Source organism: Microcaecilia unicolor, chromosome 3 (genome assembly GCF_901765095.1).
Source record: "Microcaecilia unicolor chromosome 3, aMicUni1.1, whole genome shotgun sequence".
Lineage (NCBI taxonomy): Eukaryota > Metazoa > Chordata > Amphibia > Gymnophiona > Siphonopidae > Microcaecilia > Microcaecilia unicolor.
This window is the reverse complement of record NC_044033.1, coordinates 534,516,365-534,535,138: the sequence shown is the minus strand read 5'-3', so window position 1 is coordinate 534,535,138 and position 18,774 is coordinate 534,516,365. Positions and strand designations below refer to the sequence as shown.

Genomic DNA, 18,774 nt, shown 5'->3' with positions numbered 1-18,774 from the left:
TGACCTCCAGCAGGATCATGGCGGCAGCGGCGGGGAGAGACCGAGCGAAACAGGGGAAGAATTGCCGACACTCCGGGACCGCCCTGCACCGGCTGCTCCTCGCCCACACACAATTTCCACCCCACACCAATAGCCCCCATCCCTACCAGTCAAACCCCAGATCCCACTCCCCCCCAAACTAGCCCATTGTCATGCACACACCCCTCTGCTTCCTCTCGCCGCGGCCACCCTGAGGCGGAGGGGGTGCTCTCACAGACACACTCGGACCCAGTCTCACTCTCTCTGTCATACACACACACTCGCACATTCACTCTCACACATACACACTCCGAGGAAAACCTTGCTAGCGCCCGTTTCGTGTCAGAAACGTGCCTTTTTTTACTAGTATTGCATAAATTCCTATAAACCACTGGCTTTATGGTATTAAATTATTCTGCACTTTCGTAGTATTTTCATTGTTTTGCACAGTACTAAGGTTAACGTGTATGGCTTTTCTGCTTCTTCAATTCCATCCTTGTGCAGTGGTACAAGATCTGCTATTCTTCTGTCTTGCGATAAGAGAGCTGTGAGGAGTTTAGCCAACATCTATATTAGCTCTTTCAGTGTCCTATAATGGATACTGTAATATCCAACTATCTTGTCCATTCATAACTGTCCTTGTGCCTTGAATACTTCCTCAATTTTTAAATCTGCCCCATAATTTTTTTTTATTTGTGCAGTTAGTGCAGTGGCCTAAGAACCATGGGTTCCAGTCCTACTGAAGCTCCTTGTGACTCTGGTCAAGTCACTTAACTCTCCATTGCTCCAGGCATAAAACTTGTATATAATATGTAAGCCACCATGACTGTAGCCAGAGAAAAGCAATATATCAAATCCCATCCCCTACTGATGTCATGTTTACTCACACTAAAACCTGCTGGGTGTCACTATTTCAAGTATATTCACCCATGTAACTTACCACAAAAATTCAGTGTGTAGGGTGCACCAACGTTGCCCTTTGGCTGGAGTCCCTGGACCTTCCACTATACGATTCCTTTGAATCTGATCTGCCAGCCAGTTCCCACTGCCATTGCGCATGACAAATTTATCCAGAAACACAAGCTGGCTTTCAGGGCCATAGAACCAGTTGTAGTTTGAGTCAGCAATGGCCACAGTTCTCTGAAACCCTGAGAAAACAAAAAAAATACAGATAAAGAAATTACAATATATAAATGGTGAGGTGCAACAGGATTGGGATGGATTAAAAATCAGTAATTCTTTTTAAGATCAATGAATAGGAATAAAACAAAACAAAAATAGATCTTTTTTTTTATTACATTTGTACCCCGCGTTTTCCCACTCATGGCAGGCTCAATGCGGCTTAAATGGGGCAATGGAGGGTTAAGTGACTTGCCCAGAGTCACAAGGAGCCGCCTGTGCCTGAAGTGGGAATCGAACTCAGTTCCTCAGTTCCCCAGGACCAAAGCCCACCACCCTAACCACTAGGCCACTCAATACATTTTTGACCTGATTTTGAAGGCAGTCATTTTCCTGTGCAGTAGGAATGGATCCTTAGAAGCTTAGCCGAAATTGGGTGGCGGAGCAGGTGGGGGAAGAGGGGTTGGTGGTTAGGAGGCAAGGATAGTGGAGGTGCTTTAAATCTAAACTAATTGTTTCAGAAGCGTGAGTGGATAAAATGGACTGTGATGTAATATCTAAGGGGCAGAGTTATGATGTTGGGGTCCTATTTGAATGTCCGCCATTTTCTGAGCTATTGTTCACGATGGATTGAAAAGAAAAAAATTTTTTTGTTTTTTGTGTTTCTCCTGATGAAGGTTGCGAAACAGTGGGGTCCCTTGCTGTCGGGAAAGTTTATAAGACATTGCGAGTGTGGAAGATTGTAAATTCATACCCACTTAAAAATTGATAAGACAAATCGTAATCAACTTTAAGACCTTCTTGCAAGTATGACTGGAAGGATTGAGTCAGCACCTTGAGACATTATTATTGCTATTTGAGAGTCAGGACAACGCAAGACTCCAGAAGAGTTATAAAACAACAATTCAAGCTAAGTTATTGATTTTTGGAATGTTTAGTTGCTGTTATGCGGTGAGCGGCTGATACTGCAATTGTGTTGCGTTTTCTATCTTTGATACCTTTCAGTTTAATTTCACCTAAGAGGGTTTAGTAGTGGATACTGTAGTTTTTCAGATCCATTAGTATTCACTATAGAGGGGTGTGTAGACTTTGATCACTTTTTGATATTGGAAGATACTCCGCTTTCCGTTTTTTTGCTCACAGAATCTTTTTCTCCCTGAGTAGGGATTGTTTGGGAGTTTTTTTGATGTCTGTGATTTTTTTGGAAGGCGGTAGGAGCCTATGATGTTGGCCTTTCAGTTGAGTCCTAATGTTAGGTTCCCTGGGCTGTTGAGGCTATGTTATATATATATATATATATATATATATATATATAAAGAATTTTATGTTTGATCAAAGTCCCACATCCAACTATAGATTGAATAAAAGAGTGATATCTAGTGTTTTTGATACATATTCGCACTCTTTGCAGTTTGAAATATTTTTGATAGCCAAAGAAGTGAAAATTGTGATCTGAATCCATACGCTCACTGCTGCAGATTGGCTGATAGATGGGACTTGGATAGTGTTCTCCTTAATGTAGCTCTCTCTTTCCTTATGAATACTCTTTTTTGTTCTCCCCTTTTTATCTTGGATCCACTTTTCTTCACTTGTGGACCAAGTCAGTATAAGGTAAAATTATGTATAATCATACCTGATAATTTTCTTTCCATTAATCATAGCTGATCAATCCATAGACTGGTGGGTTGTGTCCATCTACCAGCAGGTGGAGATAGAGAGCAAACTTTTGCCTCCCTATATGTGGTCATGTGCTGCCGGAAACTCCTCAGTATGTCGATATCAAAGCTCCATCCGCAGGACTCAGCACTTAGAGAATTACACCCACGAAGGGACACTCTGCCCAGCTCACCACCGCCGAAACGGGGGAGGGGAATCCGTCCAGCTCATCCCCGCGGAGCGGGGGAGGGACACCACACCCGCCGATGCGGGGGGATCTGGCTTATCCTGCAACCGCAACCGCGGGAGGAGCTGACTGACCCTAACACCGCCGAAGCGGGAGGGGTACAAAACTGCCCTACAGCCGCACGAAGCGGGAGGGAGTGCCGGCAGAATTTTAAGTCTCAATCCAGCCCCGTAAAACGGAGGGGAGAGGAATGCAGCAGCTCACTGTAACACAAACTCGTCTTAACTCTTGAAGAATCCAAGTGAAAAAACTTGAACACGAAGTCTTTCTGAAGTAACTGAAGACTAAACTTGAACCTGAAATGCAACCAGAATAAAAACAATACAGATATCTGGGAGGGGCTATGGATTGATCAGCTATGATTAATGGAAAGAAAATTATCAGGTATGATTATACATAATTTTACCTTCCATATCATCAAGCTGATCAATCCATAGACTGGTGGGATGTACCGAAGCAGTACTCACCCAGGGCGGGACATAGAAATCCCTGACCGCAACACTGAAGCTCCAAACCGGGCCTCCGCCCGAGCAGCCACAGTCAAGCGGTAATGCTTGGAGAATGTATGGGCCGAAGCCCAAGTTGCCGCCTTGCATATCTCTTCCAAGGAGACGGAACCGGCCTCTGCCATCGAGGCCGCCTGAGCTCTTGTAGAGTGAGCCTTCAGCTGGATAGGCGGCACCTTCCCCGCGGCCACATAAGCCGCTGCAATGGCTTCCTTGACCCATCTTGCCACTGTAGGCTTAGCAGCCTGCAGACCCCTACGAGGACCTGTATACAGGACAAACAGATGATCCGATTTCCGGAAATCATTGGTCACTTCCAAGTATCTGATGATGACTCGTCTCACATCCAGATATTTAAGAGCAGAGTACTCCTCTGGGTAGTCCTCCCTACGAAAGGAAGGGAGACATAGCTGCTGATTCACATGGAAGCGAGAAACAATCTTGGGCAGGAAGGAAGGCACTGTGCGAATAGTCACTCCTGCCTCAGTGAACTGTAGAAAAGGCTCTCGACACGAGAGCGCCTGGAGCTCGGAAACTCTTCTGGCTGAAGTGATAGCCACCAAAAAGACTGCTTTCAACGTCAGGTCTTTCAGAGATGCCCTTGACAAGGGTTCAAACGGCGGCTTCTGCAATGCTCTTAGCACCAGGTTGAGATTCCACGCAGGCACCACTGAGTGCAGAGGAGGGCGCAGGTGATTAACCCCCTTGAGAAAGCGCACCACATCTGGCTGCGAAGCCAGGGAAGCACCCTTCAGGCGGCTCCTGAAGCAAGCCAGAGCCGCTACCTGGACCTTAAGGGAACTGAGCGACAGGCCTTTGTCCAGACCTTCTTGCAGGAACGTCAACACTGAAGAAATTGGAGCAGTGAAAGGAGAAAGAGAGCCTGCTTCACACCACGCTGCAAAGATACGCCAAACCCTGGCGTAAGCAGTAGAAGTAGAGCGTTTCCTCGCTCTCAGCATAGTGGCGATGACCTTGTCTGAGAAGCCCTTCTTCCTCAGACGCTGCCGCTCAATAGCCAGGCCGTAAGACCAAAGGGGGAGGGATCCTCCATCACCACGGGACCCTGATGTAACAGGCCCTGCTCCACTGGCAACCGCAGAGGATCGTCGACTGAGAGCCTGATCAAGTCCGCATACCAGGGACGCCTGGGCCAATCCGGACCCACCAGGATTATCCTGCCGGGATGCTTTGCCACCCGGTCTAGTACCCTGCCCAACATGGGCCAGGGCGGGAACACATAGAGAAGCTCTTGTGTCGGCCATTGTTGGAGAAGAGCATCTACTCCCAGGGATCGAGGGTCCCGTCCTCTGCTGAAGAAGCGCGGCACTTGGCAATTGGCCGATGACGCCATCAGATCTAAGCTCGGCTGGCCCCAGCGCTTCGTGATGTCCAAGAACGCCTGAGCAGATAGCTGCCACTCTCCGGGCTCCAAGGTATGGCGACTGAGAAAGTCCGCCTTGACATTCATGACTCCGGCAATGTGGGCCGCTGACAGCTGTTCCAGGTTCGCTTCCGCCCACTGGCATAGACTCATAGCTTCCTTGGCTAGAGGGGCGCTCTTGGTACCTCCCTGGCGGTTGACATAGGCCACAGCCGTGGCATTGTCCGACAGGACCCGTACAGGCTTGAACACCAGTACCGGGATGAACTCCAAAAGCGCCAACCGAATGGCTCTGAGTTCCAGGAGGTTGATAGACCACTTTGCCTCTGCAGGAGACCAGAGCCCCTGCGCTGTCCTTCCCAAGCAGTGGGCTCCCCAGCCCGATAACGAGGCGTCCGTCGTGACGACAATCCACTCCTGGGTCACCAGAGGCATTCCCGCAGACAACTTGTCTGTCTGCATCCACCAGCTCAGCGCCTTGCGCACTGCTGGATCCAAGGGAAGACGCACAGCATAATCCTCCGACATCGGAGTCCAGCGCTGCAGCAGAGAGTGTTGTAGTGGTCTCATATGAGCCCTGGCCCAGGGCACTACTTCCATCGTGGCCGTCATAGAGCCCAACAGCTGCACATAGTCCCAAGCCCGAAGAGGAGAGGCTACTAGGAACTGGGCCACCTGAGCCTGAAGCTTGACAATCCGATTGTCTGGCAGGAACACTCTGCCCACTTGGGTGTCGAATCGAACTCCCAGATACTCCAGGGACTGAGTCGGGCGCAGCTGGCTCTTCTCCCAGTTGATGATCCATCCCAGGGAGCTCAAAAGAGCAACTACCCGGTCCACAGCTTTGCCGCACTCTGCATAAGAGGGGGCTCGGATCAACCAGTCGTCCAGATAAGGATGGACTTGTACTCCTTCCTTTCGCAGGAAGGCCGCTATGACCACCATTACCTTGGAAAAGGTCCGCGGAGCAGTAGCCAACCCGAACGGGAGGGCTCTGAACTGGAAGTGTCGGCCCAGGACTGCAAAACGCAGAAAGCGTTGATGAGGAGGCCAGATGGGAATATGCAGGTACGCTTCCTTGATGTCCAAGGATGCCAGGTACTCCCCTGCCTTCACTGCCGCTATAACAGAGCGGAGAGTCTCCATGCGAAAGTGCCGCACTTTCAAGGCCCGATTGACCCCTTTGAGGTCGAGGATAGGCCGGACCGAACCTCCTTTCTTTGGTACCACAAAGTAAATGGAGTAACGCCCCTTGCCAAGCTGACTTTCTGGCACCGGAACGACCGCACCCAGGCGGATCAGATTGTCCAAAGTCTGCTGCACTGCCACAGCTTTGACCGGAGACTTGCAGGGAGAGAGTACAAACCCGTCTCTTAAGGGTCGGCAGAACTCCAGCTTGTAGCCGTCTCTGATGACTTCCAGCACCCAAGCGTCTGAAGTTATTGTGGTCCACTCGCCCAGAAACGAGGACAGCCGTCCTCCAATCTGCACTGGGGCGTGGACCAATACCCCGTCATTGGGTACGAGACCCTGGGGGAGGACCGGAGGGAGCACCTCCGGGACGGCGGTCTCTGCGAAAGGAATGCTGCTTGGGGGAGAAATTCCTCTTAAAGGAAGTGGGGGCAGAAGCACCCGACCTGCCCGGGCGGTACCGACGGGCTTCCTGAAACCGTCCTCTGGAGGTACCGGGACGAGCACTCGCCCGAGCCCTGACCTCCGGCAACTTCTTGCCCTTAGACGTGCCGAGATCAGTCACGATTTTGTCCAGCTCGACCCCAAAGAGCAGCTTGCCTTTAAAAGGCAATCTAGCCAGGCGGGATTTTGAGGCGTGGTCAGCAGACCAATGTTTCAGCCAAAGCCACCGCCGCGCAGAGACAGTCTGAGCCATGCCTTTAGCTGAGGCTCTCAAGACATCATACAGCAAGTCTGCCAAATAGGCTAAGCCCGATTCCAGGGCTGGCCAATCATTCCTCAAGAAATGATCCGAGGGGGAAGCCCGCTGCACCATAGTCAGGCACGCCCTGGCCACATAGGAGCCGCAAACTGAGGCCTGCAAACTTAAAGCAGCCGCCTCAAAGGACGACCTTAAAGCCGCCTCCAATCTCCTGTCTTGGGCGTCCTTAAGGGCCGTGCCACCTTCCACCGGCAATGCCGTTTTCTTAGTCACCGCAGTGATTAAAGAATCCACGGTAGGCCACAGATAGGCCTCACGTTCACTCACAGCCAAAGGATAGAGGCGGGACATAGCCCTAGCCACTTTAAGGCTCGCTTCTGGGACATCCCATTGAGCCGAAATTAAGGTGTGCATGGCATCATGCACGTGGAAGGTTCTAGGCGGGCGCTTAGTCCCCAGCATAATGGCAGAGCCAACAGGGGCTGAGGGAGAGACGTCCTCCGGAGAGGATATCTTCAAAGTGTCCATGGCCTGTAACAACAGGTTGGGCAAATCCTCCGGGCGAAAAAGCCGCGCTGCAGAGGGGTCATCCGCTCCATCCGAGCGGGGATCCGTCTCCACCAAGGAATCCGCAAAGGACCGTTGGGAGGCCTCAGACACGCTGCCCTCATCTACATCGGAGGAGACAAATTCCTCCAAGGCCTGGGAATCAACCCGAGGGCGTTTACCTCTGGGAACCTCAACCTCTTTACCAGAGGAGGGAGCGGGGGCAGCGTTGTGCATGAGGAAGGCCCGATGCAGCAGCAAAACAAACTCGGGGGAGAAACCCCCCAGACTGTGCACCTCCGCAGCCTGGGCAACAGCCCTAGGCGCGCTCTCAACCGGCGCTCGCAATAGCGGGGGAGAGACATGCTGCGCATCCAAAATGGCGTCCGGCGCGAAACTCCGCGAAGGAGCCGCGCGGGAAGAACGGCTCTTAACTTTAGCCGCTTCTGTGCCGTCGCCCAAATTAAGGGCGTTCATGGCATTAATGTCTCCAACCTCAAGGGCGGCCCAAGAAGAAGCCGTCCGAGCCGCGTGGCCGGCCAAGATGGCGGAGGCGAGGAGCGGGGGATGGGCGTTTATGGCGGGAAAAACCGCCACGCCGGAGGAAGGACCGGGACATGCATCGGTCGCGAAACTGTCACCCACCAAGGGCGAATCCGGCTTGAAGACCCCCGCATCCCCTCTAGAAGCGCTCGAGCGACCCGGGGAGCGACCCTTTGCGCCCTCGCCCTCCGACGCCATGAGCCACGAGGAGAAGAATCGGGGAACCCCCGCCCGCTATAAAAAGGTAAAATTACCTGCTGTCCGCTCCGAGTTGTAACGACCTGGTGTCTCAGTGAGTAGCTGCAATAGACGCTTAAATAAACGTCGAAATAAACGCCTTTAAGGCCGTTCAAAATTTTTTTTTTTTTTTTTTTTTTTTTTTTAACGGAGCCAGCGGGAGGGGGGAGAAAAGGAGGGACCTGGCACCACCAGGTTTGCACTTGCTCAAAAGAGCCCTCAACCCCAGGCACTCAACAAAACCTAAAAATTAGGCTTGGAGGCCTAGCCAGAGCTGCTGCTGTGTGTGACCACCACCTGCTGAGATAGAGAACATACTGAGGAGTTTCCGGCAGCACATGACCACATATAGGGAGGCAAAAGTTTGCTCTCTATCTCCACCTGCTGGTAGATGGACACAACCCACCAGTCTATGGATTGATCAGCTTGATGATATGGAATTATTATTTCTTTGGCTATTTAATTTCCTTTGTGTCTGAATTCTATTGTATCCTTTGTAAAAGGTTACCTCTGTTATATTGTAAAGTGATAGTAACATAGTAAATGATGGCAGATAAAGATCCGGTCTGCCCAACAAGATAAACTCATTATACATGGTATGCGATACTTTATTTCTGAGTTTGATTTGTCCTTGTCATAAATAAATAAATGAAAAATAAATAAATAAAAAGAACATAAGAGTAGCCATACTGTCCAGCAGTGACCAATCCCGGTCACAAGTACATGACCGAAACCCAAAGAGTAGCAACATTCCATGCTACCAATCCTAGGGCAAGCATTTGGCTTCCCTCATCTCTCTCTCAATAACAGACTATGGACTTTTCCTCCACAAACTTGTCCAAACCTTTTAAAATCCAGATATGCTAACCACTAATACTACATCCTCCAGCAAAGAGTTCCAGAGCATAACTATTCGTAGAGTGAAAAAATATTTCCTCCTACTTGTTTTAAAAGTAATTCCATATAACTTCCTTGAGTGTCCCCTAGTCTTTGTACTTTTAAAACCAGTAAAAAACTGACTTACTTCTATTCATTCTTCACCACTCAGGATTTTGTAGACCTCAATCATATCTCCCTCATCCGTCTCTTTTCCAAGCTGAAGAGCCCTAACCTCTTTAGCCTTTCCTCATATGAGAAGAGTTCCACCCCTTTATCATTTTGGTCGCTCTTCTTTGAACCTTTTCTAATCCCGCTATAACCTATGCTCACTGAGAGAAAGGCAGCCAGACTGAAATGAGCCACATTTACACACTATAAAAATAATCCATCACCCCTACTCAGCTGCTGTCTCTGAAGACTATGCAGCATGTGCTGTCAGCATGCCCTACTCCATGTCAGATGCATGTTGGCCTGCCTGACTGTCCTGGCCTAACTTGTCCTGGGGCTCCACCATCTCTGCTGTCCCTGGCTCTCTCAGTGTGCCTACAGGGGAATTCCTTACTTAGTACTTTACGCCTGGAATAAACTTCCCGAGCCCCTACATCTTGCCCCAGCCCTGACCATCTTTAAATCTAGAATTGAAAGCCCACCTCTTTAACATTGCTTTTGACTTGTAACCTCTCGCTTCTACCTACCCTCCTTTCCTCTTTCCTCTACACATTGACTTGCTTGCTTTATTATTTTTTTGTCTATTAGATTGTAAGCTCATTGAGCAGGGACTGTCTTTCTTATATGTTTGTGCAGCGCTGCGTACGCTTTGTAGCACTATATAAATGCTAAATAGCAGTAGTAGTAGTAGCATTAGCCCCTGACAAAAGGCATAAAGCTAGCCAGGCCAACTGAATATTTTTTTTTTTTTTTTGTATACGTGCTGCCAAAGTGAGCACTTTTGGAAAGCCTGGGAGCTGCAGGGGGAGCCTATGGGGCATACACCAAAACAAGGTGAACAGGCAACAGGGGTGGGGAGATGGGGACCCACACCCCTCAGACATGGCCCCACAGGGCCAAGTCAAGCCTCACACAGTGGCACTAAGTATCTAATCTAATCTGGTTCTTATATACAGACCGTAGTTCCATTAGGATTCACAGTAGTTTACAAAATTACATAATTAGGGAATCGCTGGGAGTGCAGGGTAGGGATTACGGGGAGGTTGACAGGAGTGGGCGGTAGGATGCTGTGAGCTAGGGCAGTGGTCTGGTGAAGCACGACTGGGGGCTGCAGAGCCATGTTCCAAGCTCAACCAGGTGATCCTATTTGATCCTGAGACCGTGATCTGGGAGTAGCTGTTAGGCTTGACCATGCTGTGTGGCAGCAACCAGCAGAGCGGGGAGCTAGGCCAGTGGACAGGAGCACCATCAGCACAACCTATCTACCTGCTGAAGGTAGAGAAAAATACTGAATTTTTCCAGGGAGCACATCTGCTTATGCTAGTGATGTCACTGGCAAAATTCAGTTTCTTTCTACCTGCACCTGCTGGTAGGAAGGTATAACACCCAATGGTTCAGTACAATGGAGTTGATGCTAAGAAAATCCCCTGGATTAAGATGGTGAAGTCTTTAGGGATAATATTAAAGGAAGGAGGAATTGGACAGAAACAGGTAAGCCACATTACTAAGCAGGTCTATTGGAAGTTGAGAATGATAAGTAAATTATCTTCATGTTTACAAGATGAAGCCTTGACGACAGTGATGCTAGCAATGGTAATTACCTCTTTGGATTATTGTTATACTGAAACCGTACTAGTTACGCTCATGACCAAATTCAAACAAATGATAGCAACCGGTAAGAACATACTACTTCTACAATTCGACATGTCAAGCACCTTCGACATGGTTGATCATGGAATTTTATTACACATCCTCGAATACTTCGGTATCGGAGGCAACGTTCTCAATTGGTTTAAGGAGTTCCTAACTACACGCGCATATCAAGTGACATCAAATTCGATTACATCAGCCACATGGACATCTGAATGTGGAGTTCCACAGGGATCCCCCCTCTCACCGACCATATTCAATCTAATGATGATACCCTTGGCCAAACTCCTATCGAACCAAAACCTCAACCCATACATATACGTTGACGATGTAACTATCTTCATCCCATTCAAACAAGATCTAAGGAAAATTTCCAACGAAATCAACCAAAGTCTACATATCATGCATTCCTGGGCAGATGCATTTCAGTTGAAACTTAATGCAGAAAAATCCCAATGCCTAGTACTCACTTTGCAACACAACACGAACAAATTTACCACCATCAACACACCAAAACTAAATCTACCAATTTCGGACACCCTAAAAATTCTTGAAATTACCATTGAGAATCATGCGAAAAACATAACCAAAAAGATGTTTCACTCGATGTGGAAATAAGAGTAAGACCATTTTTTCCAAGGACCGTCTTCCGCAATCTGGTACAATCATTGGTACTCAGTCATCTGGACTATTGCAACTCACTCTACGCCGGCTGCAAAGAGCAAATACTCAAAAAACTCCAAACAGCCCAGAACACGGCAGCCAGACTAATATTCGGAAAATCAAAATATGAAAGTGTGAAACCCCTTTGAGAGAAACTACACTGGCTCCCACTTAAATAACGCATCAAGTTCAAAGTATGTACCCTAGTTCATAAAATCATCCATGGTGAAGCCCTAGCCTAAATGCCAGACCTAATAGACCTACCATCCAGGAATGCAAAAAAATCTTCTCGCACATTCCTTAATCTTCATTTTCACAACTGTAAAGGTCTAAAATACAAATTAATGCACGCATCTACCTTTTCCTATATGAGCACGCAACTCTGGAACGCGTTGCCACGCAACCTGAAAGCGATCTACGAACTGACCAACTGCCGCAAACTACTGAAGATTTATCTCTTTGACAAAATATATCACAAAGATCAACACATGTAAAAATCTCCAAATATATCCAGAAATGTCTTATGTCTTCTGCTATACCACTATCATGTATTCCACTACCATGCAACCCAAAATCCTTCTGTAAAACCAAATGTATATTCTCTTCTTATTTCCAGTATCCATGATGTATTGTAAGCCACACCGAGCCTGCAAAGAGGTGGGAAAATGTGGGATACAAATGCAATAAATAAATAAATGCTTTGTATAAGCTTGGTGAGTAAATTAAGCTATAGAGATTGTAAATAATGCAAAATACTCTTTCTAAAAACAATAGGGAGAGTGCAAGGCCATCAGTGGTTCTTCATTGGCTGCCTGTTAAGGAGAGATGTCTATACAAGATAATGGTCCTAATATTGAAGTTTTACATGGCCATAGTCCAGGACAACTGAGGGAGAGACTTGAATTATATACGCCTAAGTGATCATTATGTTTGTTGGAAAAGAACCTTCTGATTTTACAGTGAGAGAAGTACAGTTAGAAAATGGAGAAATGTGGCATACAGGGTAACTGGAGCATAATGGTGGAATCAGCTCTCTGAGGAACTCAGAACAACTCTCTTGTGTAGTGCTTAGGGAGGTTTGAAGTACTTTTTTGGTTTATGCAAAAATGATATGATGGGTTTGATTAGTAATTTGGGTATCCTATTGCTGAATTGTACTTTTATGGTTTTTATACCTTATAAACCATCTTGATTGGAAATTCCAAAGTGGTCAATAAATGTATATAAGAAATTTTAAAAAAAGGCTAAAATTTAGCAGTTTTATTTTGTTTTTAACTGTTCTCATAGTACTGACTCTTAAATATACAGGGTGGGGAACAGAGGATTATCTGAAGAAAGTGTGCCACTTCACTTAAGATTACTCAAGATCCCAAGTGGGCCCCAAGCCTTCTGACCCCACAAAACAAAGCCCTGGTGGCCCAAGTAGCATCCCCTGAACCTTCCACCCCAATCCCACAGAAGGTAGCCTTGGTGGCTTCAAAATGTTCACTCCCACCCACAAAAGAAAGCCATGGCTGCCTATATGGCCTCCCTCCAGCCCCTCACCCCCATATCCTGACTCCACAAAAGTAGATCCTTCGGTAGCTTAAGTGGGTCCCTGGACCCAGGTTCCCCATGAACATCCAAAGCTGGAAGGCAGGAGCAATGCCCATTCACTCCTGCCTCTTCTGCTTACCATCTTGTAAAATGACAGTGCTTGACCCTAGCAGTATGTTGGGATGCACACTTGGGGTCAGTCTACCAAATAAGGCAATACAAAGGAAGTATTACCTTATTTGGTAGTCAGTTAGTGGTACATTGGGAAACACCACTAGGGCTCAAATGCCACTTTTTTGCATAATGTTGGCACTGGACGCAGGAGCAAGTGGGTATTGCGCCTGCCTCACAGCTTTTGAAGATGTCTGTGGGGGGGAAGGGGGTGTAAGAATTATTTTCGCATGTGTGCTAGAACACGCGTGAAAGCTTAGCACAGTGTTCTGACATAGTACTGACTGTATCAAGGCCTAAGCTAGGTTTGCCAGCTATGTCCCCACTAAGGAGGGCTATGGCTGTTGGGCCCCTTAAAGAGGACTGGGGACCTGTACTGTATCCTCCTTCTCAATATCTAACTGGAGCAGATTCTGTTGCCTCTTCACTTGATTGCAATATGACTCAAACAGAACACATGTATTGTTAGTTGAATATTTTTACTGCTGTAATTGCCTACTGCTCATGTTTGATCTATTCTTATTGTACACTGCCTTGAGTGAATTCCTTCTAAAAGTAAATAAATCCTAATAAATAAATGACTGCTTTGATTTTTTTAAAATATAACTTACCTGGCAGAACAGTTCTGTATAAAAAGGCGAAGTGCTGTTTAAGCCATGGGTGGTTGAAGTGGTTGATACCAAAGTGTCTTTGCACAATGAACATGTATTGAAAGAGAGACCTGGTAGTGTAGCTTCCATAGGCCACTCCTTCATAAAGAGATCCATCAGTTACTTCTCTCAGTATGATCAGAGACTTCTCCATGATTGTGAGAACTTGCTTAGTCCAGAAGTAAGCTTCCTGAAGATATCCTGAAAGACAAATGTACAAAACCAGATCCAATCTGGAAGAAAGCAGAGATACTTTAACCAAAATCTAAATTACCGTATATACTTGCTCTGCCCCCATATTCATAGTAGCAGCGTGCATTGTTATGCATACTTAGTATGACTATTTGTGTTCAATAGAATTGTCTGTGTAATACCGCTGTGCACTAGGGCTGCTATCCCTATAGGTTGCAGTATCCTGTGATTGACTCCTTGTGAGCTTTCCCCCTCCCTCTCTGCCCCTAGGGCAGTGATGGGCAACCTTTTGAGCTTGGTGTGTCAAAATTCGCCAAAAAACCGAGCATAACTTGGGTGGTGTGTCACTTCGAGAAAAAAACCATAATTTCGCGATATTTATAGTTTAAATAACAAAAATGTATAATTGTAATATATAACTGTATTTAATAAACCAAAAACTAATTATTTAACTTACCTACTTAGTGACTTCTTTGTTCATCTGTCAGTCGGTTTCTTTTGTTGGTCTTGATATTATTTAACTTGTGTGGGGTGCCGTGAACTAAGATAAGTGAGGGGGAGGGGGAATTCTTTAACTAATCTGCCTATTAGTGACTTTTTTGTTGCTGAATTTCATTGGCTAAATCTTCAATTGAAGGTTGGTATTTTGTACACTTCAAGCCCAAGCAAGCGCTACTAACTTCATCTGTCAATCTGTTTCTTTTGTTGGTTTTGATATTATTTAACGCTGAGAATAAGGTTTCACAAAAGTACGTAGAGGGAAAAATTGTGAGTAAAGCCATTGCTATATTTTTCAGGGTGCTAAAAGTGTCTGGTAATCGGATCCAGGCACTCCAAATTTCCTGGTAACTCAGATATTCTCTTAATAAAGTGAATGATACATACCTGTAGCAGGTGTTCTCCGAGGACAGCAGGCTGATTGTTCTCACGACTGGGTGACGTCCGCGGCAGCCCCCACCAACCGGAAAGAAGCTTCGCGGGACGGTCGGCACGCAGGGCACGCCCACCGCGCATGCGCGGCCGTCTTCCCGCCCGTGCGCGACCGCTCCCGCCAGTTGAATGACTAGCAAAAGATGAAACACACAACTCCAAAGGGGAGGAGGGAGGGTAGGTGAGAACAATCAGCCTGCTGTCCTCGGAGAACACCTGCTACAGGTATGTATCATTCACTTTCTCCGAGGACAAGCAGGCTGCTTGTTCTCACGACTGGGGTATCCCTAGCTCTCAGGCTCACTCAAAACAATAACCCAGGTCAATTGAACCTCGCAACGGCGAGGGTACAACAGAAATTGACCTACGAAGAACAACTAACTGAGAGTGCAGCCTGACCAGAATAAATTCGGGTCCTGGAGGGTGGAGTTGGATTTACACCCCAAACAGATTCTGCAGCACCGACTGCCCGAACCGACTGTCGCGTCGGGTATCCTGCTGGAGGCAGTAATGAGATGTGAATGTGTGGACAGATGACCACGTCGCAGCTTTGCAAATTTCTTCAATAGTGGCTGACTTCAGGTGGGCCACTGACGCTGCCATGGCTCTAACACTATGAGCCGTGACATGACCCTCAAGAGCCAGCCCAGCCTGGGCGTAAGTGAAGGAAATGCAATCTGCTAGCCAATTGGAGATGGTGCGTTTCCCGACAGCGACCCCTAGCCTGTTAGGGTCGAAAGAAATAAACAATTGGGCGGACTGTCTGTTGGGCTGTGTCCGCTCCAAGTAGAAGGCCAATGCTCTCTTGCAGTCCAATGTGTGCAACTGACGTTCAGCAGGGCGGGTATGCGGCCTGGGGAAGAATGTTGGCAAGACAATTGACTGGTTAAGATGGAACTCCGACACCACCTTCGGCAGGAACTTTGGGTGGGTGCGGAGCACTACTCTGTTGTGATGAAATTTGGTATATGGAGCATGAGCTACTAGGGCTTGAAGCTCACTGACCCTACGAGCGGAAGTAACTGCCACCAAGAAAATGACCTTCCAGGTCAAGTACTTCAGATGGCAGGTATTCAGTGGCTCAAAAGGAGGTTTCATCAGCTGGGTGAGGACGACGTTGAGATCCCATGACACAGTAGGAGGCTTGATAGGGGGCTTTGACAAAAGCAAGCCTCTCATGAATCGAACGACTAAAGGCTGTCCAGAGATGGCTTTACCTTCCACACGATAATGGTAAGCACTAATCGCACTAAGGTGATTCCTTACTGAGTTGGTCTTGAGGCCAGACTCTGATAAGTGCAGAAGGTATTCAAGCAGGTTCTGTGCAGGGCAAGAACGAGGTTCTAGGGCCTTGCTCTCACATCACACGACAAACCTCCTCCACTTGAAAAAGTAACTCTTTTAGTGGAATCCTTCCTAGAGGCAAGCAAGACCCGGGAGACACCCTCAGGCAGGCCCAACGCAGCGAAGTCTATGCCCTCAACATCCAGGCCGTGAGAGCCAGGGATGGAAGGTTGGGGTGCAGCAACGCTCCGTCGTTCTGCGAGATGAGAGTCGGAAAACACTCCAATCTCCACGGTTCTTCGGAGGACAACTCCAGAAGAGGGAACCAGATCTGACGGGGCCAAAAGGGCGCTATCAGAATCATGGTGCCGCGGTCTTGCTTGAGCTTCAGTAAGGTCTTCCCCACCAAAGGTATGGGAGGATAAGCATACAGGAGGCCGGTCCCCCAATGGAGGAGAAAGGCATCCGACGCTAGTCTGCCGTGTGCCTGAAGTCTGGAACAGAACAGAGGCAGCTTGTGATTGGTCTGAGAGGCGAAAAGGTCCACCGAGGGAGTGCCCCACTCTCGGAAGATCTTGCGTACCACTCTGGCATGGAGCGACCACTCGTGCGGTTGCATGACTCTGCTCAGTCTGTCGGCCAGACTGTTGTTTACGCCTGCCAGGTACGTGGCTTGGAGGAGCATGCCAAACCGGCACGCCCAACGCCACAGCCCGACGGCTTCCTGACACAGGGGGCGAGATCCGGTGCCCCCCTGCTTGTTGACGTAATACATTGCAACCTGATTGTCTGTCCGAATTTGGATAATTTGGCAGGACAGCCGATCTCTGAAAGCCTTCAGTGCGTTCCAGATCGCTCGGAGCTCCAGGAGGTTGATCTGCAGATCCTTTTCCTGGAGGGACCACAGACCCTGGGTGTGAAGCCCATCGACATGAGCTCCCCACCCCAGGCGAGATGCATCCGTCGTCAGCACTTTCGTGGGCTGTGGAATTTTGAATGGACGTCCCAGGGTCAAATTGGTCCGGATGGTCCACCAGAGCAGTGAAGTGCGGCAACTGGTGGAGAGGCGGATGACATCTTCTAGATTCCCGGTGGCTTGGAACCACTGGGAAGCTAGGGTCCATTGAGCAGATCTCAGGTGAAGACGAGCCATGGGAGTCACATGAACTGTGGAGGCCATATGACCCAGAAGTCTCAACATCTGCCGAGCTGTGATCCGCTGAGACGCTCTGGTCTGCGAAGCCAGGGCCAGGAGATTGGTGGCCCTCGCTTCGGGAAGGTAGGCCTGAGCCGTCTGGGTATTCAGCAGAGCTCCTATGAATTCCAGAGACTGGGTTGGCTGGAGATGGGACTTTGGGTAATTTATCACAAACCCCAGCAGCTCCAGAAGTTGAATAGTGCACTGCATGGACCGGAGGGCTCCTGCCTCCGAGGTGTTCTTGACCAGCCAATCGTCGAGATATGGGAACACGTGCACTCCCAGCTTGCGTAGGTAGGCCGCTGCCACCACGAGGCACTTGGTAAACACTCGTGGGGCAGAGGCGAGCCCAAAGGGCAGCACACAATACTGAAAGTGCCGTGCGCCCAGGCGGAATCTGAGATACTGTCTGTGAGCTGGCAGTATCGGTATGTGAGTATAGGCGTCCTTTAAATCCAGGGAACATAGCCAATCGTTTTCCTGAATCATTGGCAGAAGGGTGCCCAAGGAAAGCATCCTGAACTTTTCTTTGACCAGGAATTTGTTCAGGCCTCTCAGGTCTAGGATGGGACGCAACCCCCCTGTTTTCTTTTCCACAAGGAAGTACCTGGAATAGAATCCCTGCCCTTCCTGCCCGGGTGGTACGGGCTCGACCGCATTGGCGCTGAGAAGGGCGGAGAGTTCCTCTGCAAGTACCTGCTTGTGGCGGGAGCTGAAAGACTGAGCTCCCGGAGGGCAATTTGGAGGCAGGGAGGCCAAATTCAGGGCGTATCCGCACCGCACTATTTGGAGAACCCACTGGTCGGAGGTTATGAGAGGCCACCTTTGGTGAAAAAATTTTAACCTCCCTCCGACCGGCAGATCGTCCGGTACGGACACTTGTAGGGCGGCTATGTTCCCATGGATCCAGTCAAAAGCCCGTCCCCGGCTTTTGCTGTGGAGGCGCAGGGGGCTGCTTAGGCGCACGCTGTTGACGAGAACGAGCGCGCTGGGGCTGTCCCTGTGCCTGACGAGGCCTTCGGGCCGGCTGGTTGTACCTACGCTTCGCAAAAGAATAGGGTGCAGCCTGCCGGGCCCGGGAAAAACGTCCACCTGTGGAGGTGGATGCTGAAGGCGCCCGGTGGGAGAGCTTGTCGAGAGCGGTTTCCCGCTGATGCAGTTGGTCCACCATCTGCTCGACCTTCTCACCAAAAATGTTATCCCCCCGGCAAGGGACGTCGGCCAGTCTCTGCTGGGTGCGGTTGTCCAGGTCAGAGGCGCGCAGCCATGAGAGCCTGCGCATCACTATACCTTGGGCCGCAGC

General features: G+C 48.7%; 1 protein-coding gene across 1 annotated transcript in view; it reads right to left on the bottom strand.

The window, feature by feature from the left end:
• The window catches only part of DSE (dermatan sulfate epimerase), a 167,596-nt gene that overhangs the window by 12,875 nt on the left and 135,947 nt on the right, over positions 1 to 18,774 (bottom strand). The window contains exons 5-6 of the mRNA XM_030199227.1: positions 13,829 to 14,068; positions 959 to 1,166 (exon numbers count right to left, since the gene is read on the bottom strand). Coding sequence (XP_030055087.1) covers positions 959 to 1,166; positions 13,829 to 14,068 — 448 coding nt within the window. The remainder of the gene's footprint in view (positions 1 to 958; positions 1,167 to 13,828; positions 14,069 to 18,774) is intronic.